Source organism: Lipophrys pholis (genome assembly GCF_963383615.2).
Source record: "Lipophrys pholis genome assembly, chromosome: 5".
Lineage (NCBI taxonomy): Eukaryota > Metazoa > Chordata > Actinopteri > Blenniiformes > Blenniidae > Lipophrys > Lipophrys pholis.
Window position 1 is genome coordinate 3,034,667 of NC_137628.1, and position 27,243 is coordinate 3,061,909.

General features: G+C 45.6%; 4 protein-coding genes across 10 annotated transcripts in view; all 4 read left to right on the top strand.

Annotated features, from left to right (window-relative positions):
* Positions 1-8,202: 8,202 nt before the first annotated feature.
* Positions 8,203-11,913, top strand: srd5a2a (steroid-5-alpha-reductase, alpha polypeptide 2a). The gene is made up of 5 exons (XM_080464696.1): positions 8,203-8,562; positions 10,193-10,356; positions 10,989-11,090; positions 11,386-11,536; positions 11,714-11,913. The coding sequence occupies exons 1-5, from the start codon at positions 8,234-8,236 to the stop codon at positions 11,778-11,780; spliced, it is 813 nt and encodes a 270-aa protein (XP_080320822.1). The 5' UTR covers positions 8,203-8,233; the 3' UTR covers positions 11,781-11,913.
* Positions 11,875-15,594, top strand: dpy30 (dpy-30 histone methyltransferase complex regulatory subunit). Of its 3 annotated transcripts, none has more exons than XM_080464697.1 (5): positions 11,875-12,025; positions 14,000-14,040; positions 14,152-14,199; positions 14,275-14,414; positions 15,443-15,594. In XM_080464697.1, exons 1-5 carry the CDS (start codon positions 12,016-12,018, stop codon positions 15,513-15,515), a joined length of 312 nt encoding a protein of 103 aa, XP_080320823.1. In that variant the 5' UTR covers positions 11,875-12,015; the 3' UTR covers positions 15,516-15,594. The 3 variants fall into 3 exon arrangements, with proteins under 3 accessions (XP_080320823.1, XP_080320824.1, XP_080320825.1); XM_080464698.1 differs by lacking the exon at positions 11,875-12,025 and adding an exon at positions 12,216-12,595; XM_080464699.1 differs by lacking the exon at positions 11,875-12,025 and adding an exon at positions 12,280-12,503 and having other exon boundaries at positions 12,597-14,040.
* A 1,852-nt stretch (positions 15,595-17,446) lies between these two features.
* Positions 17,447-22,975, top strand: psen2 (presenilin 2). Of its 3 annotated transcripts, none has more exons than XM_080464407.1 (11): positions 17,447-17,535; positions 18,267-18,425; positions 18,498-18,703; positions 18,781-18,922; positions 20,866-20,933; positions 21,004-21,224; positions 21,301-21,399; positions 21,500-21,559; positions 21,713-21,796; positions 21,902-22,017; positions 22,113-22,975. In XM_080464407.1, the coding sequence occupies exons 2-11, from the start codon at positions 18,288-18,290 to the stop codon at positions 22,266-22,268; spliced, it is 1,290 nt and encodes a 429-aa protein (XP_080320533.1). In that variant the 5' UTR covers positions 17,447-17,535; positions 18,267-18,287; the 3' UTR covers positions 22,269-22,975. The 3 variants fall into 3 exon arrangements, with proteins under 3 accessions (XP_080320533.1, XP_080320532.1, XP_080320531.1); XM_080464406.1 differs by having other exon boundaries at positions 18,267-18,703; positions 22,113-22,267; positions 22,346-22,974; XM_080464405.1 differs by having other exon boundaries at positions 18,267-18,703.
* A 3,660-nt stretch (positions 22,976-26,635) lies between these two features.
* LOC308110017 (phosphofurin acidic cluster sorting protein 1-like) overlaps positions 26,636-27,243 on the top strand; it is a 9,944-nt gene continuing 9,336 nt past the window's right edge. For 2 of the 3 annotated variants that reach the window (XM_080464012.1, XM_080464011.1), the window contains exon 1: positions 26,784-26,961. In XM_080464012.1, the coding sequence (XP_080320138.1) occupies positions 26,825-26,961 (137 nt within the window). In that variant the 5' untranslated portion in view covers positions 26,784-26,824. Of the gene's footprint in view, positions 26,962-27,243 lie in introns of all 3 variants that reach the window. The other variant, XM_080464010.1, reaches the window with a different exon arrangement.

A 27,243-nucleotide genomic window follows, 5' to 3' on the forward strand; every position in this document is an offset into this window, starting at 1 on the left:
TTCTACAAAGCATTTGACACGTTGAACGTCCCTTTTTAATTGAAACTCTAAGATTTATGGGCTTTGGAAATAAGTTTTTTGACACTATTAAGATGTTTCATCTATCTTTAGAGCTGTATGGCTCAACCCTGAAATGTCAGCTCACCTCAGAGTGTCTCGTGGTGTCCGTCAAGGATGCCCCAAAGCTCCTAGACTGTATAGTTTAACAACACAATCACTCATATTGGTTATTAAAAGTGATGTGTCGTTTAAAGGAATTACAATATTTAACAGAGAATTCGAGGATTCAGGATTTATCCAGTTGGGGAATTTTTAAAAAATAGATTTGCTTCTGAAGATCGTTCTTCATTTTGCGACGAGTCAAATGAATATTTAGAACACTTATTTTTTTTTTGTCTTCTATCAAAGAAATTTTGGAATCGTATTAAAGATTGGATTTCTCTCAAAATCAGTGGTTAATAATTTAGATCGCTCTGATATTTTGTACTCCAAAAAGGCATCCAGACGCGGGATTATCTAACGTTATCAGCGTAGTTCGTTTGCTGGGAATATATAATTTACATTGTAATAAATAGACGAATAAGAAGCTTTCCATCAACTGCTTAAAAAATGAGTTTATACTTTATTTTTTATCTCTTAAAAAATGTAAAGCGCCGTTTCCCCAAAAAATACACAAAGATAGTCTCTTTTTCTTTTGATTTGATTTGAATGTAAAAAGTCCAGATGAATATGTTTGTTAACCTGTATTGGTTTATTTAAGCCCTTTGACTGCTCCTCCCCCCTTGTATTTGTTTTTATTTGTTTGTATGTTTTTTTCAATTATTCTCCTTGTGATGGACGATTGTATGCTTCGCCACCACTAGAGTTTGTAACTGTTCTTGTTCGATAATAATAAAAAACAAAAAAAACACTGTGCGTGTGTGTGTGTATGTGTGTGTGTGCGTGTGGGTGTGTGTGTGCGTGAGACCACCACATAAACAACATCAGGCGGTCAAAATATGTTTTCCACAGATTATACACATGAGTAACTTATAGATACGTATGGTGTTTGTGTATTTCAAGTTTGTAACACACTGGTATTTAAGTAAAATTAATAGTATCTTGGATTCCATCAGTGGTTGTTGGTATTTAAGTTGTGAGTGCTGATAAGGAGTCGAATCACCACTTTTCTGACAGTTGATGTGCACTGACATCACTTATAAGAGTGGAAATTGGAAATAGAGGTGTGACGTACTAAAGTTTTAAAAGTTGAATTTCTCAAATTTTTTTTTTTTTTACTTTTTGTCAAAAAGAACGATAGTCCAAGTCCCATTTTATGATTAAACACCATGCTCTTTTATAAACATCCACAACTAACAGTGTCCTGTACATTCACACTCATTTTGCCCAAACGTCCAGACGTGTAACCCACTTCGCTGGTCAAACACTGTGTTTCCTTCTGTGTGGAACGCCTGACCCAACAAAGAAACTTTCTCCCATATACTGTATGTAGTCCACCTGCCAGTTACTTTGCGCAACAAGCCCTAAAACTCATCTTGTGCCATAAGCAAACATTTATGGGTTCAAACTATTCTTCAGTGAGGTCTGAGCAACACTCAGGCAGTTATTGGCAGCTGAAAGCGACAACCACCATAAAAAGACAAAGGTTTACAAGATTCACGAGCTTTGATGGTGGTCGGGGATCATCCGGCCACACAGGTTGTCTGTCGTTTGTCTTTCATCCATCCATGGATACAAGACAAACAGGCTTTTTCAAGAAATGTTTTTGCTGACAGAAACATCTGGAACTGATGGGAGGAACAAATGTGAACGGACAGACAAAGATTGTATTTTTTTTGGATCACTAGAACAAATCCGAGCCGGGCCGGGGGCGTGGTACATGACCGGGCCCGCATTTTTTTAAAACCAGTGTTTAAAGTCGGTACTAATTTTACTAGCGTGATGATATTGTTGTCACGCGTGCTGCGTTTGAGTCCCATGTAAGCTGCTGGTCCAATAGGACAGCACAAAACATCCAAGATGGCGGCGACCGCGATAGATCTTACAGCAGTTCAGAGGAGGACAACATGACAAAAACCTTTAGATGTCAGTGTCAAATATACTGATATATCTTGTGTTTTTGTGTCAAATACACTTAACAATCCTTCCACATGTGTCAGATATACTTTGGAAGCCAATCCTTCCAATCAATAATGCTGAAAACAATTGTCGTGAACGAGTTGTCCAGAATCATGTGGACGAGTGGGTTTGCAGTTTTGTGGACGAGTTGTCCGAGCACCCAACCATGTGGCCTTAGTGAATCAGAGACGATAGCTTTTGTTGTACAAACATGGACCCAGGAAGTGTCTTCAACCCGAAGCTGGAGTCTTGAGTCCACCTTCAATATAGGAGGTTGGCTGTGGGCAAGGAGTCCTCCACTGTGATTGGGCCAGAGAGGACAGGAAGTGAGCTAACGGTCACAGGGAGTGGTCCAGTGGTCCAGTGTGTACACATGTGAGTTCAGCCTCTTTCTTCTACCTTCAGTGTAGACCCCGGACCGGCTGGGCCGCAGCGCTTGCGCCCGAGGCCCGGTCTCCGTCCCCTCATTGTGTCCGCTCTCTCTGGACCAACGTGGAAGTTGTGGCTGCAGCTCTATGGCTGCAAAAAAAAAAAAAAAAACGGGTTCACAAAACCACCAGTGCAAAGCGGAGTATGTAAATAACAACAGAGGATTCATGTGGCCCGGGTCAGAGGCCGCCACCAGCTGAGACTACTGTTGCATAATTACGCCACATGTCTGTGGTACTCACGTGCAACAGATTTGAGTCTGGGTACGTTTTGCCGTACTGTCCCGTTCCGTCCTGTCACATTCTGTTCAGTGGAAACGAGGCTAAAGCTGAAGCTCATCGAGACCTGAAGTCATCCACAAGACAGGAAGGCCTCATTGAGAAATGTAAATACAATTTATTCTTATTAATGGGACTGATTATGAAAAAATAAAGTGCGAGACTGATTTTTCATGTTGGCTTGTTTTCATTATTACACTTTACATTAGATGTTGGTTGTATTTCATTATTTGAATTAAATGTTGTTGTTTTTTTTTTGTTTTTTTTAAACACTGAGTATCTTTTTTTTTTTACTGAGGTGTCCTCCTTGAGGTTGTTCTTTTCCTTGTAATATATATTTTTAAAATCAATTTAACTTGCCAACATGAGCTATTTCATTTTAAAATGTGAGGAACTAAGGGCCCCCAAATTGTCAGGCCTCTGTGTGTAACACCTCGTGTTTCCAATTAACCAATGTTCCACTTGTGTCCGCCCCTTCCTTGTGTATCTTAACTCCTCTCCCTCTGTTGTTCTTGTCGGATCGTCTTGTCAACATGTCTCGCCTCTTGTCATCTTGTTGCTCCGCTTGTCGTCGCCCTTGTGTCCCCTGTGTCTCCTCGTGTACCCTGGACTTTGTTACAATAAACCTGCTTTTTACGGAACTGCCGAGTCTGCGTTTTGGTCCACACTGCATAACCCTGACACAAACAGAATCATGCCTTGGGGCCCTGTTGAGCTACAAACAGCCCTGATTACTTTGATGAATTTAAAGACTATCTAGTGGGTGGGCTGGCTCCCGGGGGTGCGGCGGGCTCCGCCGCCGGGATTGGGGGGGTCTCTCGGCCCGCTTGGCCCGTGGGCCCTGCTCCGGCCAGTCTCGGCTTGGCGGCTTGGGTCGGGGCCTGGGGCCCTTTATCCTTCTCTTGAGGGCTCTTCTGGCCCGGGGGGGATTCCTCTCTGCATTCTCCATCTGGTGCTTTCTGGGCGGGGGCGTGGCTCTCTGGGGCGGTTCGCTGGGGCCTTCCAGGGCCTGGGGGGCTGCTGTCCGCCGGGGTGACGGTCAGGGTCCCCCCACAACAGTTCCGGCCACACCCAGTGGACAAACCACACACACACACACACACACACACACACACACACACACACACACACACACACACACACACACACACACACACACACACTCTGTTTAGCAGATTCGATCTCCGTGTTAGATGACATTTGATACTCAGATGTGTTGATTTATTTATGAGATGATTTCAGAATTATTTGTGAATTAATACACTTTTGTTAATAAACGCCTGTTAGCTGAATTGAACGATTCCTGGTGATTATTGTGTATTTATTGTTGACAATTTTACTGGTTTGTAACAGTCTGTGCTCGGATCTCACACCTTCCCTTTTATTTAAGATTGTTATATTTGTACACAGAAATATTAACTAACTTAAAAAAAACTTTTTCCAAATGAGACTGATATTTTGGTATTAGCTATTTCAGATTCTCTGGTGGTGCCACTTTTATAATATTATAATAAATAACAAATATATTCAAAATAGGGATGTCCCGATCAGATCGGTAGATATTGGATCGGGGCCGATATTGGTGATTTGTGAGTGATCGGGAATCGGCAAATCCAGCCGATCACCCCGCCGATCTAAAAAAACCTCAAATAAAAAAAATTTCACGTCAGCTGCCGTAAAGCCAGCCCCAGAGTGGTCCCAGAGTGGGTAAATTCTCAAACCCCTGCAAAGACGACCATCCGTGGAAAAAAGATGACAAAATTGCCCCCTCCTCCCCCCACCGCGGTCCGCACCGTCCCTAATAACCACAACAATCAGGGACTAGAAGCTCCGGTCGAGCTGCAGAAGCTAGAAGCAGGCGGAGCGGGGCCATAGACCTATAAAATTAGAGTGGTTTTAATGTGTTTATGTGCAGAAGTCTACTTCTAAATTTATTATGTGGTCTGTCTTCTTCTGCGTTTTTGTTGTGTTTGGTGAGTCACAGCGCCCCTAAAGGCCTGGCATGTGTACTACACGCCCTGAAGCCTCCTGTTGAGCGGTGTTCATAGTGAGGTGTGGACGGAAGTTTTTTGGGAGAAGGCCAGGGAGGAAAAAGATAGGATTGTGAATAAGTTTTTCAGAGAACTATGTTCAGAATACTTTTTTCAAACAGGTTTTTACCACTTTGAAGTGGAATTAAGTGTTTATAATTCACATTGAAATGTAAATGTTTTGTGACAATTCAGGTCAAACCTCTCATACTGCTTTAAGTTAAACTAAAATTTAATACACAAAGAAGTTACATTGGAGCCTAAGAGCTTTTATGTTTAAGATTTATTTATTTATTTTTATTATTGTATTTGCACTTTCTTAGGACTTATTTTCAACCAAACCAGTCAAAGACACTTTGAAGTGGAATTGGGTTCTTCTGATTGGTTTTACTGAATACTGTTTATGTTGTAGTTTTTTGTTATAGTTTATATGTTAGTCAAACTGATTCACTGGGTTTCATTTAAAAAAAAAAATGTATTTGCCACAAAATCCAGGTGAAGTTGTTTAAGTTAACATAAATAAGAGATACAAGACTGCAGAGTGTAGTTGTTTTTTTGTTGTTGTTGTTGTTATGACTAAATAAATTTTAAATAAGTTCTTAAGTCATTCTGAGAAGTATTTTGATTCAATAAGTGAGTTTTACAATAATTTCTAGCCAAACAAAGTTTCTGCCAATAGTGCTTTTAGCTTCAGACATCTTAGTTGCTCCAAAAATACACCATTGAGTATATTTGCAATAGCAATGTAAGTATCAGATCGGGAAAGTATCGGTATCGGCCGATACTCAATTCTGAAAAATCGGCTCGGTATCGGGGGCCAAAAAGTGCGATCGGGACATCCCTAATTCAAAATAATAATTTTCCATTAATGATTTTTTTTTTATTATCATTTATTACCTTTACATAATTAATCAATTACTTTAGGAGTTGTTAATGAGTAAATGACAGTTTACTCCTGTTAATAATTTTTCACAAAATTACTTCCAGTGATTTATTACTTTCAGTAATCTATTACTTACAGTAATTTAATGCTAATAACCAAACATAAATCCAAACACAGCTTTATATCAGTGTCACTGCAAAGACCACAGCCCATTTTACTTGCCGAGTAAGTTCATAAATGAAAGTAGTGAGTGAACGTGTCAGAACTGTTTACATTCTTTCCAGAAAAAAACAGATTTTGGCCACAAAGAAGGAAGGTTAAAGGTCAACTGTTCTCTTTACTCCAGTGGTGTAGTCTAGTTTATTCTAGTGGGTATACTCTGATTTTTCCAATCCCAGCCTCGTACGCCCCCCATTCTGGAGCAACATCTGTCCCGCAGCACTAAATGTAAATGTATTGTAAGCAATACAAGACGTATAAACAGTCTTTAACAGCTGAACTTTAATTAACCACTGAACCGCCAGTGATAAAGCAAGACAAATAAGTTTCAAATAAAGAAAAATTAATGAATAAATAAATAACGGTATACTTATACAAATAAAGTTTCATCAAGCAAGTGCAAATAAACGTGTAAACCACAGAAATAAACTCCTTGAAAAAGCTTGAAAAGGCACTAAAGTCACTCCTGATTTTCAACAAACTTTGTATCATTGCAACATCAGTAGTATCAGAAAACTGTAAACAGTCTGTAAACGGTCAAGAATGTAGTAACAAATTACATCACTGGAATAAAGTTCACTCCATGTCACTCAGGACATCAATATCAATGCAGTAATCAGGGTATAGTGATGTACTCAGAGCTGAAACTCCACAACCACATTAAGACAATAACTAAGTCAACTTAATATCGTCTAAAACGTATTGCAAGAATAAAAGGATTTCTTATGGAACAAGATTCCAAGAAACTTGTTCATGTATTTATTTTAAGTAGGTTGGATTATCATAACGATGTGTTTACTGGTCACAGTATAAAAATCTGTCAAACAGCTGAAGCTCATCCAGAATGCTGAAACCAGCATCCTCACCAACACACAGAGGGTGGAGCGCACCACCTGGGTGGAGCGCACCACCTGAGCTTCAACCTCTGCACTGGCTGCCTGTGTGTCAAAGGATTGACTTCAAAATGTTGCTGCTGGTCTATAAAGCTTTGAATGATCTCGGGCATGAATACATCTCAGATTTACAAGTAGAATATCAAGCATCAAGACCCCCCGAGGCTCTCAGGAACAATTTTAATAAGTGTCTCAGGGTTTGAACAAAGCAACAAAAAACAAGCTGACGCAGCTTTTCGGCTCAGTGGTCCTCACCTGGGGACAAAGTTCCTACTGACACACTCACTTCCTTCAAGTCAGGACTTAAAACATTATTATTTGTTCAGGCCTTCAGATAAACAATAGATTGTACTGATTGTATGACCTTTATCGCAATATAGATTTTACTTGAGTTATTCTTCTTTTGCTGTTTTTCTTAACCACTTTCTTTTAGTGTTTTTCATAATCCTAATTGCTTAAGATTAAGATTCCTAATGACCTTTTGATGTATTTATTTCTTGTAAAGCACTGTGAATTGCCTTGTGGTGCTATAGGATTTGTTTAATGTGAGAGTTTGAGGTCAAACAGTGGCGCTGGACGTCAAAGTAAACTCATCCAGTGTTTCTAGATGTTTACTTCATTTCTCTCTCGGATGCTTTTTGTTCAAATATAATAACTTCTGTTTTATCTTGAGTTCAGAAGCAGAAAACTAGGAATCCTAGAGGTGTTTGTGTCCATCTAGATACTGTACAGGTCAACAACCCTCAGCTAGAAACTATTCAAAACACAGACTAACATGCACCTTAAATTTCAGGTTTTATGTGAATTTAATTTGTCTAATCTTTTAAAAAAAATGTGGGATTCGGATTAGGAGTTTGTGGGTTCAAATCCCACATTTGATGTGTCATCACTGAGGGTCTCCAAGCATGAACCTTGACCTATTGGTTATAATCTTGTCATTAAAGAGGTTTCCAAAGTCATTACTTCTCAAGGATAAAGAGAGCTGTGACTTTTTTCAGAGTGCTGAAGAGAAACCCGGGGTTCTATTCTATTCTATTCTATTCTATTCTATTCTATTCTAACTGTTATCCACCGGGGTCCAATCGAAGCACAACTTTTCAATCTTCCTAGAAACCTGAGGCCAGATTGTTAACACACGTTTTAAATTATGGATAACTGTGAGCCGGTGTTGGTTTAACTCGGCATCAGAAATTAAATCTTTGGGACTGCACTTCTTGAATCGAACAATTTGTTTAATAAGCGTTTAACACACAATGATTCATGTGTCAAACCTCCTGCCCTCGGGTTCCTACTTCTGGTTCCTCCTGCCAGGTCCCTCCTCCCCCTCCTCCCCCTGTCCCTGCTCCAGTCAGATCTTGTCTCGAGCTCCGTCGGCAGCTGGTGATGGAATGTCAGGATTCCGCCGTGTCGACCGTCAGCTGGTTGCTGATAACCGGGGCAGTGTTGTTCCTGCTCCAGCAGCTGCAGAACCGAGCCTGCCGGTACGGCCGCTACACGGAGTCCCGCGGCGGCCTCTGTCCCTCCAGAACCGCCTGGTTCCTGCAAGAGGCGCCGGCCTTCCTGTTGCCGCTGCTGCTGCTGCTGCTCACCGAGCAGGAGGCTCCGGAGGCTCCGGGGGCTCCGGGGGCTCCGGGGGCTGCAGCCGGTAGGAGCCGCCCGGGCACCGGAAGGGCGCTGCTGCTCGGGACGTTCATATTGCACTACTTCCACAGGTGAGCTCACCTCTGGATCCCTGCGAGGGGTGAGGAGGAGTGATGAAGAGGAGTTAAAAGGGGATGAGGACGGTGAAGAGGGGTGAGGAGCAGTGAAGAGGAGTGAAGAGGGATGAGGAGGAGTGAAGAAGGATGAGGAGGAGTGAAGAGGAGTGAGGAAGGGTGAGGAGTAGTGAGGAAGAGGAGTGTAAAGGGGGTGAGGAGGGTTAAGAGGGGTGAGGAAGAGTGAGGAGGGGTGAGGAGTGAAGCGGAGTGAGGAAGGGTGAGGAGTAGTGAGGAAGAGGAGTGTAAAGGTGAAGATGGGTGAGGAGGAGTGAAGAGGGATGAGGAGGCGTGAGGAAGAGTGAAGAGGGGTGAGGAGTACTGAGAAAGGGTGAGGAGTAGTGAGGAAGAGGAGTGTAAAGGGGGTGAGGAGGGTGATTTAGGGGTGAGGAAGAGTGAAGAGGGGTGAGGAGGAGTGAGGAAGAGGAGTGTAAAGGGGATGAGGAGGGGTGAAGAAGGGTGAGGAGAAGTCAGGAAGAGGAGTGTAAAGGGGATGAGGAGGGTTAAGAGGGGTGAGGAGGGTGAAGAGGGGAGAAGAGGGGTGAGGAGGAGTGAGGAAGGGTGAGGAGGAGTGAAGAGGGGTGAGAAGGGTGAGGAAGATGCTCAGATCAGGTCTGTCGGCGTCAGAGTATAACGGCCATAACTGTCTCAGACCTCTTGAGGCGGGTGTTCGATTCCCTGAAAGACTATCAGAGTGTTGATCTCCACGATGACCGCACTGTGACACTCTACACTTCTATCACTCCTCACGGCTGTATCACTCCTCACACCATACTGCTGTCTCTTGTTAGAGACAAAATGAATGATGAAATAAAGGAAGTTTCTTCAGTGTGTTGCTCAAAATGAATGTTTTATCAGTGACAACCTGACACTGCAGGTTGTCAGGTTGTCACTGTGGCGGCTTTTCCACCAGAAAGAACCAGGTTCTAGTTCGGGGTTCGCGACGGATTTAGCACCAGTTCTGTGTGTTTCCACCGCCAAAGCCCCGGCCTATCAGGGTCTAAACGAGTGCGAAGCCGGCCCCACGTCATCGCTGGACCAGAGCGGGGCCAGACACGCCATCAGCTGGTGGCGGGGTTATGGCTACCTGCAGGGCGGAAGAGACGCTGTCCTGGCATTTTGAAATCTACAGCGAACGTCGCTCAAGTAAGATGGACATGAAAAAACAACGATGGAGCGACGAAGAGACGCAATGTTTTCTCGCGCTTTGGTGCGCTCTCAGGAAGTGGCAATAGCGCCCTGAACTAGCACCTGGTTCTTTCTGGTGGAAAAGCCGCATGCGACACGCATACGTACTCACGGACGGACGAACGGACGGACAGACAGACAGACAGACAGACAGACAGACAGACAGACAGACAGACAGTATGTCAGACACCTGTCCAACTGCAGGAAGACACACACACACACACACGGTACGGTAATAAAACTCCAGTTATCAAGGTGATGCTTCAATAGAATAAGTCTTGTCTCTTTATTGACAAAGATGAAACGAATCCAGAAACAGGCGTCACCCCCCCCCCCCCCCCCCCCACCCCCACCCCCTCGTTTCCCCTGCTGGACTCGCTGACTCGTGTCTCTCCTGCAGGAGTTTTATCTACGCCTTCCTGACTCGTGGACGACCCGTCCCGGTCTTCATCGTCCTCTCTGCTGCCATCTTCTGCTCGGTCAACGGCGTCCTGCAGGCTCACTTCCTGCTGCACTGCGCTCACTTCCACGACTCCTGGCTAACAGACGCACGTCTGACGGCAGGTGAGTCCGCCTGTGGGCGGTGAGCAAAACGTATATTACCCATTAAACCCACACTAGAGCCGACGGGCCAGGCCGCCGGCATGGTACCGCGTGACGTCAGAAGCATTGGCGTGGACAGAGGGAGGAAGTGGTGCAGATAATAGCAGTTTTTAGAACTGCTCACTTCTCTTGTGAGTCTTTATGTTTATAACAGAGGGCATCATTAGTGATTAGTGATTTCCCGTGGAAAAGCCCCCGAAGATATCTTAACTTCGGCTGTAATAAACTTTCGGCTTCATGCTTCAACCGTACCGTCCACCGTTGTTGGCTTTTGCTTCACTAAATTTTTGGAGATGAGGAAATCTCCTTTGCATGCTTCTTCTTATGCCCTACTCTCATGATGTCACATCACTGTAGCGTGAACGTTTTATGTTTGCCAGACATTTCTGCTAAAAGCTAAATTTCCCTCAAGCTTTCACTTTCCTTCCCTGCTTCAGGAGCACAGTCTTGTGTTTTTTGGAGATGAATCGAAGGATGATGTCTGGTGTACACACATGCACGCACGCACGCTCACACACACGCGCACACACACACACACACACACACACACACTGAAAACCTTGATCAGTGATTTCTCATTCAATGTGTCTCAGGCTTGCTCCTGTTCCTGTGTGGAATGATCATTAACATCCACAGTGACCATGTGCTGCGCAGCCTCAGGAAGCCCGGAGAGCAGGTCTACAGGATCCCCCATGGTACTACCACACCCCTGATCCACATCCACATCCTCAGGACACATTTTCATCCAGACCATGGTCCACGCCCATAAACATCTCATCCACATTCACACAGGATCGCCCACAGTGCAGCGCATCACCCAACGCACAGCATACAAACCAGATCTGGTTTCACAATCAGACATGATTCACTGCAGCTCTTCAGCAGTCCTGCATTCACACCCTGATCCAGCCCTGCTCAATCCTGGTCTACAACAGGTCCAGACCTGTTTGGTGGGTAGATGAACTCACGGATTGCGTCTCTCTCTTCCAGGGGGGATGTTTGAGTGGGTGTCCAGTGCCAACTTCCTGGGTGAGATCATAGAGTGGTGTGGTTACGCCGTCGCCGTGTGGTCGCTACCGGCGTTTGCATTCGCCCTTTTCACCATCTGCTCCATTGGACCCCGAGCCTATCACCACCACAGGTAACACTCCAGAGACCTCATCCAGGATGTAATCTGATTTGAGATGTAGTTGTGTTTCTTTCCAAGTGGGACACATCTGAAATCAGAAAATCAACATCTTGTGAGAATAAGAAAACTTTAACATTGGAGAAAACAACACTCAACCACTGTGTGTGTGTGTGTGTGTGTTTCTTCCAGAGATTACCAGCAGAGGTTCAAAGACTATCCTCGCTCCAGAAAAGCTCTACTTCCTTTTCTTCTGTGATCAATGAAAACTGAGACTCGTCAGACAGATTCATAACTCCAAAATGTTTTTATCTTGATATGATTTCAAATGAACTTACTTTGAAAATCTATCTGACCTTATTTCTAAATAAAAACCCACACTGCTCTCTGTTGTTGGGCTTGTTTCTTTTATTTTGAAGTACAGCTTTCCAGGGGAAGTTACGTCACTATGTAACATCAGATCGGCATCGTACGTACGTCTCACCACAACAAACATGGCGGACGGTGAGTTCATTGAATTTTATTTAATCTCGCGCTTCTTTCTCTTTCACCTGGCAGGTGCTTGTTCACCGTCCGCCGGCTCCCAAAGCTGTAGACCGACCGCCGGCGGCTGCTTGGCCGCTGGTGCTGTTTACCTGACCGCTGTTTTGTGCGTGTTCACCGGTCGCCACTCGGTCAAATCAAAATAAGCGGCAATGCGATGGTAGGCGAACCCAGTGCAGGGTGCACACATCGAACCGCCCTCGCGGAGGTTCTTCTGGTTCGTAGAGTCAACTGCCTTAGCGACGCGCTGATTCCCTGGTGCTCACGGCTCATACGGCGCAGCAAGTGCGGGTCAAAGGTGCCGGTGATCCGTGTGAAACATGAAACAACGATCACCACCACCGCCAGTGAGCACCGGAGCTATCCGCCAGTGAGCACCGGAGCTATCCGCCAGTGAGCACCGGAGCTATCCGCCAGTGAGCACCGGAGCTATCCGCCAGTGAGCACCGGAGCTATCCGCCAGTGAGCACCGGAGCTATCCGCCAGTGAGCACCGGAGCTATCCGCCAGTGAGCACCGGAGCTATCCGCCAGTGAGCACCGGAGCTAGCCGCCAATTAGCATCGGAGCACCGGAGCTCCGCCAGTTAGCATCGGAGCTAACCTCCAGTTAGCATCGGAGCTAACCTCCAGTTAGCATCGGAGCTAAGAAGTCAGCTCTACATCACGGTCATTAACGTGGATCACTCCGGGACTTCAGGCCAACAGAAGACACGGGAACCTTTGCGGTTCCTTAAAGAAAAGCGTTAAGACGAGGCAGTGCGATCGACGAATCTTTGCGCCGATAACAGATCCATTATTTGCACATCGCTAATATGAGATCACGCAAATTTTCCAAAATCGCTTTAAAAAAACACTTGAGCTGGTTTTAATTCTACTTCCAAAGTGTGCAAAGATTCACCGCTCTCATTCTGTTTTTAATGACTAAATAAATTATTACTTTTAATCTTAAGACTATTTTTTCCTCCACTGACTGTGCAAATGTTTATTTTAATTGTATTAATTTATTATGAACCACGTAGACGAACAGTTTGTCTGCTGATTGTCTCTAGTATTTAACAGATGCTTTTTTAGTGGTTGTCAGTGAAAAGTGGAAGGAAAGCAATGGAGACAGATGAACAAATAAATATAAAGCCAGTCAAAGGGGCTTTTAATTGGGCATCACACCTCTGTTGTTGCCGTCATTAGTTTCTATGGCAATTCAATTACTGAAGTTTGGGAATCCATCCCTGGTAACGGCACGGTTCCCATGAACCCTATCGTCCATATGATGGAACCTCTTGGCAGCTTTTCTGGGGATTAAGACCCTGCTTACACAACAATGTTTGAAGTGAAAACTCATCTTTATAATGTTTCTAACCATAATGTTCTGAAAATTATGTTGACATGGCAACAGCAGAAACACTGAAAACAATGTAGTTTTCACGTTGGGCCACTATTTGGTGCTGTTGTCTGTTTTTGTAATGAATCCACACACACATGTAGCAAAGCACAATACGCTAAGCATAAACAATGGGAGTACAGAGACATTCTAGTGGCCACATGACCGAGTTAGATTGTTATTACAGTGACTGTCAAAATAAAACTACACAGTCCGAGAAGAATGTGGACTGTGAATCATGACACTCTGAAGGAAACGTTGTTCTTATTGTCCAGCTGCTGAGCATGTGCAGAACAAATGGCTTACTACATCCTTGGTGGTCATTAGTAGGAACGTTTCTGTCAGGCTTTTCGTAAAGTCCCACCATGGGCGACGTTTCCAAAAAGTAGTGCTTTCAGTGGCTCCGAGCATCGTTGTCGCGTGAACGAACCCCCAAAATCCAACGGAAGTTTTCAGTTTTCATTTGTGGCTCCGTTCACACGATCACGTTCTGATCTGTGAACGTTTGAAAATTCTCAGGCCACCATTAACATTGTTTACTGTTGTTTGTTTTCCAGATCACACAGATGCAGAGCAATCAATGGAGGGACACACACCTGTGAGACACACACACACACACACACACACACACACACACACACACACACACACACACACACACACACACACACTGGGTTGGAGTTAAACATTCTGAAACTTGTTCCCGCAGGTCTCCGAGAACCAACATCCAGAATACGGACTGACCGACAACATCCAGGTAACACACGCACACACACATTCCCATTTATGAGCAGCGGACGGCGGCACACTCCCAGCATGCTTTTCTCCTCAGAGGACGGTGGAGAACGAGAAGGCGAGTGGCGAGAAGACGAAGCAGAAAGTGGACCTGCAGGCGCTGCCCACCCGAGCGTACCTGGACCAGACGGTGGTCCCAATCCTGCTGCAGGGCCTGTCGGTGCTCGCCAAGGAGAGGTCAGAGTGTGACAGAGGCCCACAGGACATTACACAGAACTGCAAAACTTTCCACAGAACTTACTTTTTTACATAGAACCACAGGACTTCATTAGTGGTGCAACGGATCCGTGATCCATACGGACACCTCTCCACGGTTCGGGATCCACTTGGTCTTCGGATTGGTTGATGGAAAGAAAGTAGAGTTGCACTTGTTCATGTGAAGGCCGCATGTTCAATCCATAGTACTCACTCCTTCAGCGCAGCGGCAGCCATGGTTAGTAGAGGAATTTGAAAAACCTCCTGCATCATTTAAGTGGTATGTATGAGATCATTTTTGGTTGCCTGGTAAACTACAGCGATGACAGAAGAAGGTTGGTGGACAAAACCATTACGGTATATTGGTATAAATGAGCTTTAGTCACGGTATGAAATCCCGCTATGCACCCACTTCAGTGGGACCATCGTGCCAAGTCTTTATGAGCAGGAAACGACAAAAAAGTGTGGATGACATATCTTTGTATCCTGTGTCGTGCTCGCCACTGAAGGGTGGACTTCCAGAGCAATGGAAAGCGATGTTTCTGTCCCATCTGGAGCAGGCACTTACAGGAGCAGTGGAAGACAGAAAGACCCACTAGCAAAATCTCACTCACAACAGATGATGCTTCTGCCACCGAAGCACAACAGCTGCTCACGTGCTTTAGACAAAGCAAGAAATGCTACAGCTGACGACTCATAAGTGTCACAAAATGATTGGCAAAATTGTATCTAGCTGGTCTTCTTCTTCTTCGTTTTTTGTTTTTGTTGTTGGTCAAATAATGATCCGGTAGGTGGGTCAAAATTGGGATGCGATCCGAACCGTGAGTTTTGTGATCCGTTGCACCCCTCGACTTCATGTAGACCCACACAACTTGATACGAAACACAATTACAGACGGAATCTCTTCAGAAATAATGAACGTCAGACTATCAGAGAAGATGTAGACATGAGCCACGTTTAAAATGAGTCCTCTTCTGTTGTGAAACTTTGGTGTGTTTCTGTGTGTGCAGACCTCCAAACCCCATCGAGTTCCTGGCTGCATTCCTGCTGAAGAACAAGAACCAGTTCGAGGAGCGAAGCTAAAAAAAACAACGTTTCTTTTGGTGTTCAATGACTTTTTTTTTTTTTTTTTTTTATTCCATAATAAAGTGATGTGACAGAGCAGTGTCTCCCTCCCGTTTTGTTCTGAAAGGATGACCTATGTGCCGCCCTCTGGTGGCTGACAGGGGGACTGACGTAAGGACTTGATCACAAAGTTTGAAGATAATCAGGATTTTTTTTTTCTTTCCACAAGAAAAAAATATATTTAAGAGCAGAAATTTTCATTTCTGATGGAGTAACCTCCAGAACCAAACTCGCAGGTCGAGACGTTTTGTGTTGTGCAAAATATAATAACTTTTGTTCTTCCTGGGTTCAATAGCAGAAAACGGCTCATCCAGGATTTAATGTCTTTAAGACAAGCTCCTGGTTTAACAATCTGATCAGTACCATCTGGTTACAGAGAATAGATTTGTGTATCATCTGCATAACACTGTTTATGAAGTAGTTCATAATTATATTCTTTACAGGAAGCATTGTACAGCATAATGTGAAAAGTATGGTTCCTAACACAGAACTCTGGAACTATGTTTAACTTTACTCTGAGCTGAAGAGCCATTACAAGAACGTAGTGGATTTACCTGTCTGATAAATATGATTGAAACCAGTTTAGTGTTGAATGATGTGTTCCAGTCTCCCGTCGGATGTTCTGATCAACAGTATCAAATGAATCACTGAGTTCTGACCGGAGCAGGACAGAACCCAGTTCTTTATCTGAGGCCATGAGAATATCATTAGTAACTTTTGCCAGAGATCTCTTTGTGATATGAGGTTTGTATGATATTGTTGATATTTTCTACGTAAATCGTCACATAGCTGACTTTCAACAACTTATTCCAGGATTTCAGAAATATATTAAAAGCTACTATGTTTGATGTATTGCCAAGTGCCATTAGGACAGGAAAAAGCCTAATATAGAACTTTATAGACTATGATCCAGATCGTTATATTTATTGAAACAATCACCAGCTGTACTGAAAAAAGTATGAATGAATTTATTCCAGAACAAGAGACGTTGGCACATTTTTAAAGCCATCACATGGCCAACGTCATCAAAAAGCATCAGGACAGAAACGTAAGTTAATATCGAGACGACAGACCATATATTCTTTGAATGTATGTACTCTAAAGCGTTTTAGGATGATTTACACCACTGGCTATCTAAACATACAAATTTTTGTGTGTTTTTATAATTCTTTAAGAATTCTTTGCATGACATGTCAATTGTAATGTTATCAAAAATGTTTAGACACACAGAATAGGGCGATTTTAAAAAGTTTAAGACAATTTTGTTCCCTTATTCTTGCAAGAAGAGACAAAGTCACAGGACAACCTCCGCATGATTGCCCAGGAGTTTGTCTCTCTGAAGTCACACAGTTCCTTCTTAAAGGCCGACTTGTTTTCAGTCTGCATTGAAGAACACCAAAAGGAGCCCAGGGGTTTCAACAGTGCTGACCCAGGTCATCCTTGAACACAGACTGCAAAGTTACACACATTTCTTTATGAGACGAAACGAGATTTCTCCAACACACATCTTTATGTGTTTCATACAGAACTGTGTTTGATCTTCTCATCGCTGAAACTCGTGAAGAAACGGACTGCCGTGAAAGTCCACAACGTGGTAGAAGATGTAAAACTCAGGGACAATCCCAAACTCCTGTGACAGAACTCTGGAATTTCTTTTTCTATTTTCTTTTCTTTTATGTCCTTTTTTACTTTCTTCTCTCGTCTTTGTTATTATTGCCTACCTTCAGACTTATCCATGCTTTTTTTTTTTATTATTCGTACCTCTTGTGCGACTGTTTACTTCTACAATTGTACAAAAAATAATTTCTTCAGCTTAAAAAAAAAGAAGAAGAAAAAAAAAGAAAAGTAAATCGTCCTCTACGTCACGGGGGTGCGGTCACGTGTCCCAACCGTCAGCTGACCGAGGACTTCCGGCTCTTTTCTCGGTGTTTACGCCGCAACTTGGAGCTCGCCGTGATTTCTGCGCTTTCAAAACGAGGTAAAACATTCAGGTGCTTTTCTGTCTCGAACGCCACAACCGGGAGCGACAGGCGGATAGAAGTCGTCATTAGACGCGGCCGCCGTTAAAACGTAAAGACGCTCGAAGTTACCGGTGTCTTCTCACCCGAAGCCTTCCCTCACCCGTCAGACCGACACAACACTGCGGGGTGGGAACACACGACCTCCCGGAACCTCACGGAACCTCAAAAAAAACCTCCGAACATCGACTCAAGCTGAAGTACAACTACCGATAACCACCGACAGGGGGCGCGTCGAGGTTCTGCGACACCCAGAAAACCAAGTTACTGACAAGATGACAACAACAACAAACACAACTGTAGTGGAGTGTACAGAGGCTTTGTTTAACTTCCGGGTGTCTTGTAGTATGTCATTGTTTCATAAAGATCCATTGCTTTGTAGTTTCAACGTTTCCCAAAGGGTCAGTTTGACATAGTTTCTAAGATGCTTGTAAAGTTTCTGCTCGTGAAGTACAGTTTCTGGGTGTTTCATGGAGGTTCTGTACATTTGGTCGAGGATTTTTCCTGAGGTTTTCCTGATTTTGGTTGCGTGTCCGAGTGTTTTTGTGCGCTTCGTCGAGTGACTGAGCTATTGGTAGAGTTTTCGTGTGTTTGGGAAAAGTTTCTGAGCGTTTCTGTGCCTTCAGTAGACTGTTGGTCGGTTCTGTCGGGTCGTGGCGTTGCTCTCAGCTCTGCTTGGTGTTTGTTCCAGGCGGCGTTCTGCAAAGCGGCCATGAATGCCTCGGACAGCGAGGATGAAATCTACGATGAGAGGACGGCGTTGGTGCAGTCGGAGAGTCCGGTGGTGCCGTCGTACCAACCGGAAGATGACCTCACGGTGCCGGAGACCACGCCCACCAAAAGGATGAAGGTGAGGTCCTCCTCTCCCGTGGGTGGAGACGCGGCGGGTCGGCCTGACGGGTGTCATCCTCTCTGCGATCAGGAGGGGTTGAGCAGGAGGTCAAATTCGGCATCGATAGACGGCGGCGGCTCGGATCAGGATGCCGACGTTGACGAGGAGGAGCTCCCGCTCAAGTACGGCGCGAAGCACGTCATCATGCTCTTCATCCCTGTCACGCTTTGCATGGTCGTGGTCGTCGCCACCATCAAGTCCGTCAGCTTCTACAGTGAGAAGACCAACCAGCAGCTGTGAGTCGCCCACCTCCGCCCGCTGCCTCCGCCCGCCGCCGCCTCTGACCACTGCTAACCACAGTCTGTCCACGCAGGATCTACACGCCATTCACCGAGAACACGGCGTCGGTCGGACGCCGGCTGCTCAACTCCGTCCTCAACACCATCATCATGATCAGCGTCATCGTGGTCATGACCATCTTCCTGGTGGTCCTCTACAAGTACCGCTGCTACAAGGTCCGACACACAACCTCCCCGCAGACACACAACCTCACCTCTGACACACAACCTCCCCGCTGACACACAACCTCCCCGCTGACACACAACCTCCCCACAGACACACAACCTCCCCACAGACACACAACCTCCCCACAGACACACAACCGCCAAGCTGACACACAACCTCACCGCTGACACACAACCTCCCCGCTGACACACAACCTCCCCACTGACGCACAACCTCCCCACTGACGCACAACCTCTCCGCTGACGCACAACCTCTCCGCTGACACACAACCTCACTGCTGACACACAACCTCACTGCTGACACACAACCGCTCCACAGACACACAACCGCCCCGCTGACACACAACCTCACCGCTGACACGCAACCTCACCGCTGACACACAACCGCCCCGCTGACACACAACCGCTCCGCTGACACACAACCTCACCACAGACACACAACCTCACTGCTGACACACAACCTCACCGCACACACACAACCTCACCGCTGACACACAACCTCACCACTGACACAGAACCTCACTGCTGACACACAACCTCACCGCACACACACAGCCTCACCGCACACACACAACCTCACCGCACACACACAACCTCACCGCTGACACACAACCTCACTGCTGACACACAACCTCACCGCACACACACAACCTCACCGCTGACACACAACCTCACCACTGACACAGAACCTCACCGCACACACACAACCTCACAGCTGACACACAACCTCACCGCACACACACAACCTCCCCGCTGACACACAACCTCACTGCTGACACACAACATCCCCGCTGACACACAACCTCACTACGGACACACAACCGCCCCGCTGACACACAACCTCACTGCTGACACACACAACCTCACTGCTGACACACAACCTCACTGCTGACACACAACCTCACTGCTGACACACAACCTCACTGCTGACACACAACCTCACTACTGACACACAACCGCCCCGCTGACACACAACCTCACTGCTGACACACAACCTCACTGCTGACACACAACCTCACTACTGACACACAACCGCCCCGCTGACACACAACCTCACTGCTGACACACAACCTCACTGCTGACACACAACCTCACTGCTGACACACAACCTCACTACTGACACACAACCACCCCGCTGACACACAACCTCACCGCTGACACACAACCTCACCACACACACAACCTCACTGCTGACACACAACCTCACTGCTGACACACAACCTCACCACACACACAACCTCCCCACCAGGACCCGATCATTTGGGACACCAGGCCAGTGTAGTTCTCAGCCCCCGGGATCTTCTCGCCATCATGTTCCTGTTTCAAACTACTTTTCCCGGCTCAGTGACACACCTGCTGAGGAAAAGACTCCGGTTATCAGCAGCTCCATAGTCCAAAAACCTGAGGTTAGAGACACCAGGGACCATAGTTCAGTGTATCCAGGGACCAAAAGGGGCGACATCGGGTAGTTTAAAACTGCTGGCAAAAAAGTAAACGTAAATACCGATCCACCATTCGGCCGTGTCTGTCTGGTCACATCATGTCTGGCTGGACTGACATCATCTGTGTCTTTTCCCATTTCATTGAAGACAAACTGAACTCCACAGCAGAGGAGTTAAGCTCAGAAACTTCATTGAAACAAAGTCCACGATAATCAAATACAGATATAGAGCGATAGACAGATATAGCTTTAATCGTCACTCATACATACACACCATAGGCCTGTACAAGAACGACATTTTTCTGTGAGAGGCCGCCAACAATGAATCACAAAAACTGGAGTTGCACTGACAAATGGTTGCACTGGGTATCTGATACGTGACCTTTTTCGTCCAAATCTTTACTCGTGAATGACTTGGATGAAGTTGGGGCTGTTTTGTGGTATTTAAAGTAAAATCCTATCGGTGTGATCTCTGAGTATCTGTCTGGTGCAGTTCATCCACGGCTGGCTCATCCTGTCGTCCCTCATGCTGCTCTTCTGGTTCAGCTTCATGTATCTTGGGTGAGTCTCGCTCTGCTGCTCTCCGCCGGCTGCTGCGGCGCCCCCTAATGTCTGCGTCTCACCTCTGCAGAGAGGTGTTTAAGACCTACAACCTGGCGGTGGACTACCCCACAGTCGGGGTGATGATCTGGAACTTTGGGGCGGTGGGGATGATCTGTATCCACTGGAAGGGCCCCCTGCAGCTGCAGCAGGCCTACCTGATCCTCATCAGTGCCCTCATGGCCCTCGTCTTCATCAAGTACCTGCCCGAGTGGTCCGCCTGGGTCATCCTGGGAGCCATCTCCATCTACGGTGCTTCCCCCGGGGATTAATAGAGTATTTTCCATCATATTCTACTGTATACTCAGAGTACTGTGTCCCGTTGCAGACCTGGTGGCGGTCCTCAGTCCGAAGGGTCCTCTCAGGATGTTGGTGGAGACGGCGCAGGAGAGGAACGAGCCCATTTTCCCCGCCCTCATATACTCCTGTGAGTCTCCGCCCTCCTCAGGGTTGTCACTTCCTGTTTCCTGTTTGTCAGTGATGTCACGGTGGCTTTGGAGAGTTAACTCTTTCTCCTGCCCGCGCAGCCGCCATGATGTGGACGGTGGGGATGGCGAGCCCGGCCGAGACGCAGCGCTCAGAAACGGGTGCGGACCAACTCGCAGACCAAGCTTAACCCCTCCTACACACACACACACACACACACACACACACACACACACACACACACACACACACACACACACACACACACACACACACACACACACACAGAGTAACACCACCATGTTGTTTCTCAGATGAGGAGGCGGAGCAGAGCATCAGAGGGGCGGAGCCTCAGAGACGAACGTCAAGGTCGTTTCAGGAAGACGACTCAGAGGACAGTGAGTGTGTTTGTGTTGTTACCTGCTGTGTGTGTGTGTGTGTGTGTGTGTGTGTGTGTGTGTGTGTGTGTGTGTGTTTCTGACTGTGTGTTTGACTGTGTGTAGGAGGGGTGAAGCTTGGTCTGGGAGACTTCATCTTCTACAGTGTGTTGGTGGGGAAAGCAGCAGCGAGCGGAGCCGACTGGAACACCACCATCGCCTGTTTCGTGGCAATTCTCATCGTGAGTGCGACAGATACAGACAGGAAGTTCTGAAATAACTCTCCGCCATGTCTGATCTGAAGTCTTATTTGTGTGTGTGTGTGTGTGTGTTTCAGGGTCTGTGTCTGACTCTGCTGCTGTTGGCCATCTTCAGGAAAGCGCTCCCCGCGCTGCCCATCTCCATCACCTTCGGCCTCATCTTCTACTTCTCTACAGACTTCCTGGTTCAGCCCTTCATGGATAACCTGGCTGCTCACCAGTTTTACATCTAACACACACACACACACACACACACACACACACACACACACACACACACACACACACACACACACACACACACACACACACACACACACACACACACACACACACAGTCTGAAAGTGTAAATGACAAGCGTGAGGGTCTCGGGTTTTGATCCCCGAGGAACTCCACACATGACGCCGGCCCCATGTGAAGTATTTTTGTGACTCTTGCTGACAGCTTGACTTCATTTCAAAACACAAACTACATTTATTTAACAGAACTCGGTATTTAATTTAAATCTCAGAGAAACTGGTCAAACCTGGATTCGTCTTTCAGTCTGGTGAAACTGGGCCTTTTTTTTTTTTTTTTTTTTAAAAATACCTCACACGTTTTCTTTTTAATACATTTTTTTTTTTTTTTTTACATTTTTGTCGGACTCTTGAGAGGTCCACTACGTTATTCAACTGGTGTTTGTTGGTTGTGGTAAAGTTAGCACGCTAACCGGCTAGCTCTAGCCTGTCCTGCAGATCCAACTCGACACTACGACCACCTAAGGCGCTGGAGCGGAAATACACCACATTTACATTCTGCAGCTTTAATGTACAAAGAAAATCATCGGGGAGGAGGAAATTAAAAGCTTTAGTTTGAGTTCATGGTGTAAATAATAGAAGAGAGGGTCCCAGAGTAAATCCCTAGTGTAAGTTCATGTTTCTAAATAAACTTTATTTGAATACTCAGACCAGTTTGTGTTCTTTTTGTTTTGGTTTGACTTGATGTTTTCAGCTGCTTCTCCACCATGTTTAACTTGTCTTATCAGCTTTTCGCAGCAGTAACGTTCACAAGAGTCATTCTGAGTGAAGTCAGCCGTTTTTTTCCAAGGAAAATAATCAGATACGCTTTCAAAATCACCTCATCACACCCTTTTCTTGTTTTGAATGACTCTTGAAATGCTTTTCCTCTTCAGATAAACTTTGTTCAGCAGGGCAGTTTATGTTAAAGGTTCGCGGGTGGTCCCAGGACGGACCCCTGAGGAACTCCACGCTGAACTAACCGGAGTTCAGGGATTCAATTCAATTCAATTTTATTTGTAAAGCGCTAAATCACATCAACAAACATCTCAAAGCGCTCTTACAATGATAAGAGTACAACAGAACCCAACTAAACCTTCCAAAGCAGCAGATGGAACAAGCAACAGTGGCCAGGAAAAACTCCCTCGCATGGAGAGAAGTTCATAAGAACTCCCTCTTCAGGAAGAAAGGGGGCGGAGCCTAGACTCTGGAAGGGGGGGGGGGGGGGCATCCGCCTTGACCGGTTGGGGGGAGAAGTACATGGGATAGGACAGGGAGAGAGAGGAATAGAAGAGGGAGAGAGAGAGGAATAGAAGAGGGAGAGAGAGAGGAATAGAAGAGGGAGAGAGAGGAATAGAAGAGGGAGAGAGAGAGAGGAATAGAAGAGGGAGAGAGAGAGGAATAGAAGAGGGAGAGAGAGAGAGGAATAGAAGAGAGAGAGAGAGAGGCAGACAGGCCAGAGAAGTACAAATACTAAGAAAAGTCTATGATGAGCGTTGGTCTGATGATGAACCAATCCCAGTCTGGAGTTTAAGGGCCGTGCCGTTGCGGTGGGGTCCCGGTGCTGTGGGGGGGTCCCGGTGCTGTGGGGGGGTCGGGTAGTAGGACCGTGGTAACTCCACTCTGGGAGTCTTGGGTCTGATCCCCTGGATCCTGCTCCCCTCCTGTCAGTATCTGGTGGCTCCAGTAATGTTGTTACACAGAGAGAAAGAAAGAAAGACAAGAAACAGAAGCTCCAAATGTAGAGTTCCTCCCTTTAACGGGAGAGAGGAAATCCCCTCAGCAGTCTAGGCCTAGAGCAGCTCAACTTAGTGCTCCTATGTTATTCCTAATGAGAAGCTCTATCAAAGAGGAAGGTTTTTAGTCTCCTCTAAATGGTGGTAGATGGTAAAGTAGAGGACAGAGACGGGGAGCAACAAGCCAACAGACAGAATTACATGTCACCAACGTAGTCTGTGCTCTTCTTATAACTTTTAAAGGTTTTTGTCTTCAACTAACACATTTTTTTATAAAATTTTAAAGTATTTATGTCGTTTCAGAGCAGTGAAGCATCTGAAGTTATGTAAACAGGATGATTGGCCCATCCCAACTGGTAACTTTCCCACTTCCCAGCTGCATGAACGCAGCATTTACCCTACAATCTTCTCCCGATGCCTCCGGGGGAAACTCACGTCGAACTCGATCAAAAAAAGTTTGTACGTGTTCAATGAACAAATTCAGACTTTGTCTCAAGCAGCAGTCATACACTCGTAATAATCTTCACATGTCTGTATAATCAGCACTCATTCTGAATGATTCACTCATTCAGTTCCATCAATTAGTGGGAGGAAGACGCTCTATAATCTGGAGGTTAGTGGAGGAAGACGCTCTATAATCTGGATGTTAAAGGAGGAAGGCGTTCTACAATCTGGATGTTAAAGGAGGAAGATGATCTATAATCTGGATGTTAGTGGAGGAAGACGCTCTATAATCTGGATGTTAGTGGAGGAAGGCGTTCTACAATCTGGATATTTGAGAAGAAAGATGCTCTATAATCTGGATGTTAGTGGAGGAAGACACTCTATAATCTGGATGTTAGTGGAGGAAAGTGTTCTACAATCTGGATATTTGAGAAGAAAGATGCTCTATAATCTGGATGTTAGTGGAGGAAGACGCTCTATAATCTGGATGTTATTGGAGGAAGGCATTCTACAATCTGGATATTTGAGAAGAAATATGCTCTATAATCTGGATGTTAGTGGAGGAAGACGTTCTATAATCTGGATGTTAGAGGGGGAAGACGCTCTATAATCTGGATGTTAGTGGAGGAAGGTGTTCTATAATCTGGATATTTGAGAAGGAAGACGCTCCATAATCTGGATGTTAGTGGAGGAAGATGCTCTATAATCTGGAGGTCAGAAGAGGAAGATGCTCTATAATCTTGATGTTAGAGGAGGAAAATGACCTATAATCTGGATGTTAGTGTAGGAAGACGTTTTATAATCTGGATGTTAGTGGAGGAAGACGCTCTATAATCTGGATGTTAGTGGAGGAAGGCATTCTACAATCTGGATATTTGAGAAGAAATATGCTCTATAATCTGGATGTTAGTGGAGGAAGACACTCTATAATCTGGATGTTAGTGGAGGAAGACGCTCTATAATCTGGATGTTAGAGGGGGAAGACGCTCTATAATCTGGATGTTAGTGGAGGAAGGTGTTCTATAATCTGGATATTTGAGAAGGAAGACGCTCCATAATCTGGATGTTAGTGGAGGAAGATGCTCTATAATCTGGAGGTCAGAAGAGGAAGATGCTCTATAATCTTGATGTTAGAGGAGGACAATGACCTATAATCTGGATGTTAGTGTAGGAAGGCGTTTTATAATCTGGATGTTAGTGGAGGAAGACGCTCTATAATCTGGATGTTAGTGGAGGAAGGCATTCTACAATCTGGATATTTGAGAAGAAAGATGCTCTATAATATGGATGTTAGTGGAGGAAGACACTCTATAATCGGGATGTTAGTGGAGGAAGACGCTCTATAATCTGGATGTTAGTGGAGGAAGGTGTTCTATAATCTGGATATTTGAGAAGGAAGACGCTCCATAATCTGGATGTTAGTGGAGGAAGATGCTCTATAATCTGGAGGTCAGAGGAGGAAGATGCTCTGTAATCTTGATGTTAGAGGAGGAAAATGACCTATAATCTGGATGTTAGTGTAGGAAGGCGTTTTATAATCTGGATGTTAGTGGAGGAAGACGCTCTGTAATCTGTATGTTCGAGAAGGAAGATGATCTATAATATGGATGTTATTGAAGAAGATGCCCTATAATCTGGATGTTAGTGGAGGTAGGCGTTTTATAATCTGGATGTTTGAGGAGGAAGACGCTCCATAATCTGGATGTTAGTGGAGGAAGATGCTCTATAATCTTGAGGTCAGAGGAGGAAGATACTCTATAATCTTGATGTTAGAGGAGGAAAATGACCTATAATCTGGATGTTAGTGTAGGAAGGCGTTTTATAATCTGGATGTTAGTGGAGGAAGACGCTCTATAATCTGTATGTTCGAGAAGGAAGATGATCTATAATATGGATGTTATTGAGGAAGATGCCCTATAATCTGGATGTTATTGAGTAAAATGCTCTATCATCTGGATGTTAGAGGAGGAAGATGCTCTATAATCTGGATTTTAAGAGGAGGAAGATACTCTATAATCTGGATGTTGAAGCGTAAATTGAGGCAACACACCTGTCTGGAGGTGAGAAGGTGTAATCTGGACATAATCTGGACATAATCTGGACTGTCTCTGCTCACCTTCACACCAGGAACAGAGGGATTAAAAGCTCCTCCCAAACGTTCATGACAGATCAGGTGTAACCTGCAGCTCTCTGCTCCCTCCACATCACCCGCCCAGCCTGCCCCACCCCTACTGCCCCACCCTACCCCACCCTGCTTCTGCTACCCTGCCCCGCCCCTACTACCCTGCCTCCAGCCGGCTGCAGGACCTGCAGCTGCCCCGTTAGGAGCTTCCATGGCGGCGGACAGAGTAGAACTGGACGTGGGCTCTGGTGCGGGAGCGGCCGGGGCGTCCGACGGTTGCGTCCCGGTGCCGATGAACCTGTTCGGGACCTGGGAGGTGGACCGATCATCCCCGAGCTGCGTGCCCAGGTAAGAGCGTCTGAGGGCGGCCAGAGAGGAGAAGAAGAGGCGGTGCGAATGAATGAGTGAATGTTGTCTTAAAGAAATGTCCTTCATGTGTCTCCACCCTCCAGAAAGAAAGTATACTTTTATTGATCTGTCCTGATTTAACCCATCGTATCCATAGAAAACCATCAACGGGCTTCCCGGGGAGTCTGGAGCTCACATACATTTATTTATTTCACGAGGAGTTTTGAAAAAGTCGGTCCGAGAGAGTCTCTGCTCCTTCACTTCAGGTGGATTATCAGGGTT

Excerpts from the sequence above, each read along its gene's own strand:
- srd5a2a (XM_080464696.1), top strand. The coding sequence starts at position 8,234 with ATGGAATGTCAGGATTCCGCCGTGTCGACCGTCAGCTGGTTGCTGATA. Across the intron at positions 8,563-10,192 it reads ATATTGCACTACTTCCACAG|GAGTTTTATCTACGCCTTCC; the intron begins GTGAGCTCACCT and ends TCTCTCCTGCAG. Across the intron at positions 11,091-11,385 it reads GGTCTACAGGATCCCCCATG|GGGGGATGTTTGAGTGGGTG; the intron begins GTACTACCACAC and ends TCTCTCTTCCAG.
- dpy30 (XM_080464697.1), top strand. Across the intron at positions 14,200-14,274 it reads GACTGACCGACAACATCCAG|AGGACGGTGGAGAACGAGAA; the intron begins GTAACACACGCA and ends TTTTCTCCTCAG. Across the intron at positions 14,415-15,442 it reads TCGGTGCTCGCCAAGGAGAG|ACCTCCAAACCCCATCGAGT; the intron begins GTCAGAGTGTGA and ends CTGTGTGTGCAG.
- psen2 (XM_080464405.1), top strand. The coding sequence starts at position 18,288 with ATGAATGCCTCGGACAGCGAGGATGAAATCTACGATGAGAGGACGGCG. Across the intron at positions 18,704-18,780 it reads GAGAAGACCAACCAGCAGCT|GATCTACACGCCATTCACCG; the intron begins GTGAGTCGCCCA and ends CTGTCCACGCAG. Across the intron at positions 21,225-21,300 it reads GGGAGCCATCTCCATCTACG|ACCTGGTGGCGGTCCTCAGT; the intron begins GTGCTTCCCCCG and ends GTCCCGTTGCAG.